This window comes from Trichechus manatus, unplaced genomic scaffold (assembly GCF_000243295.1).
Source record: "Trichechus manatus latirostris isolate Lorelei unplaced genomic scaffold, TriManLat1.0 scaffold00232, whole genome shotgun sequence".
Lineage (NCBI taxonomy): Eukaryota > Metazoa > Chordata > Mammalia > Sirenia > Trichechidae > Trichechus > Trichechus manatus.
The window spans coordinates 2,661,410-2,663,316 of NW_004444168.1; the positions used below are offsets into that span (position 1 = coordinate 2,661,410).

At 39.1% G+C, this 1,907-nt stretch overlaps 1 protein-coding gene across 1 annotated transcript; it reads right to left on the reverse strand.

Annotated features, from left to right (window-relative positions):
• Positions 1–557: 557 nt before the first annotated feature.
• On the reverse strand, positions 558–1,493 carry LOC101357093 (olfactory receptor 51B2-like). Its single transcript, XM_012559301.1, is given in 1 exon segment — positions 558–1,493. A coding segment is annotated over 1 exon segment (936 nt).
• Positions 1,494–1,907: the final 414 nt, after the last annotated feature.

Sequence of the window (1,907 nt, forward strand, 5' to 3'; positions counted from 1 at the left end):
CCACTTGGCTGCTAAGCAAAAGGTTGGAGGTTTTAAACCACTAACTGCTCCACGGGAGAAAGATGTGGTTTCATAAATGTCATTGCATGATTTGGAAAAACAAATCTTGCTTTCAGAGACATAGGATTTCAGATATAGTGAAGTTCCACGGCCTTTGATTCACAATCTCTATTTCACCTTTCTAAACCAAAAATTGAGGCTAAATTGTATATCTTTCGTAACTTAGCCTCTTCTGAAGTGGCCTGGTACATCTTAGCAATGCGGTATCTGAATGATTCTAATTTCCCTGCATACTTACTAGGGTTTCTATCTCTATCCTTTTCTCCAAAAATAAATGTATATATATACATATATATATATTTTTTTTTCTGTTGATAAATAACTAAGTATATATTTATGTTTATTATATTTCTGTTCAATTCAGCTTGTAGCTTTATGTAAAAATTAAAGTCTCATCTAACTCTGAAAAAAACAGACTAGGCATAAATCCAAGACATCTTCCCAATAACAGGAAAAGCCAAGTTGTCCTGAAGATCTCAAGATTCTGAAATAAAGACTTAAGCTCTATTGTGCACAGAGAATAAGCCAACGATGCTTCTCTGAATCTGCTTGGTCTTGTTGCTGTATATAATGGGGTTCATGAGTGGAGGAAAGAGAAAGTAGAAATAGCTCATAGTAATGTGGACCACATGCGATACATGTTTCCCAAACCGGTGGATGAAAGTTAAGCCAATTATGGTGACATAAAAGGCTGGGACATAGCTAATATGGGAGACACAGGTATTGAGGGCCTTAGCTCATTCCTCTCCAGAGACAATGCCAGTGACAGTCTTAAGAATTAGGATATAAGAAAAGACAATGATCAGAGCATCTAGGAAGAAAGTCAAAGCAACCAGAATAACTGGGTACACACGATTAAATGTAATATCAGCACAGGCAAGTTTCCTGACAATTTGGTGGAGGCAAAAAGCATGAGAAAGAACATGGGAACGGCAATACGGGAAAAAATAGAGTGGCATAATTGGGGGCAAAACAGATAAAAAGCCCCTCATCGGTACCCACAGGCCTAATTTCATGAGCTGGAAATTAGTAAGAATAGAGTTATACCTCAAAGGGGTGCAAATGGCAATAAAATGGTCATAGGCCATGGCAAGCAAGACACCTGATTCTACGATAGAAAGAGAGTGGATGAAGTAGCCCTGCAAGAAGTAGACCCGCTGACTGATCTCCCTGTGATTCAACCATAAAACGCCCATGAGAGTTGGCATTGTGGTCAGTGTCACCATGAGGTCCGCGCCTGTCAGCATGGCCAGGAAATAGTACATGGGTTCATGGAGACTGTGGTCATCCTTAGTGAGGTAGAGGAGGGTGCCATTGCCAAGAAGCACAGAGAAGTAGACTGCAAAGAAGGGGATGGAGATCCAGTGATGGGCTGCCTCCATACCTGGGAAGCCAGTCAGCATAAAGGGGGCAGCACTAACATTGAGCCACATAGTTGGCCTACGGGTGAAGAGCAGCTTTCTGGAAGGTATGAATTCAGTAGCCCAGCTTTTTCAGTTTTCACTACCTTATCTTGGGAAGATATCACAGCAGCCTGAATCACAATCTTCATGTTAGGGATAATTAATTCACAAAATAAGCATAGTTCTTCAACTATTTTCCTGCAGAAAAAGAGTAGAGATTTATAGGCTGTACTTGAGATGAGCAATAATGATCTTCTCCTAAGTTAAGTACAATATTAGGCTAATGGTTAAAATGCTCTCAAATTTGAAACAAGTCTCAATTTTTCTTATAACATCAGGCCACACCAATCTGTGTATGCTATAAAATGTTTGCATCCGTAATAATAATTTTAAAAAAGGTAAAAATATACAAATGGATAACAATCTTGCATAACTAGAATACTT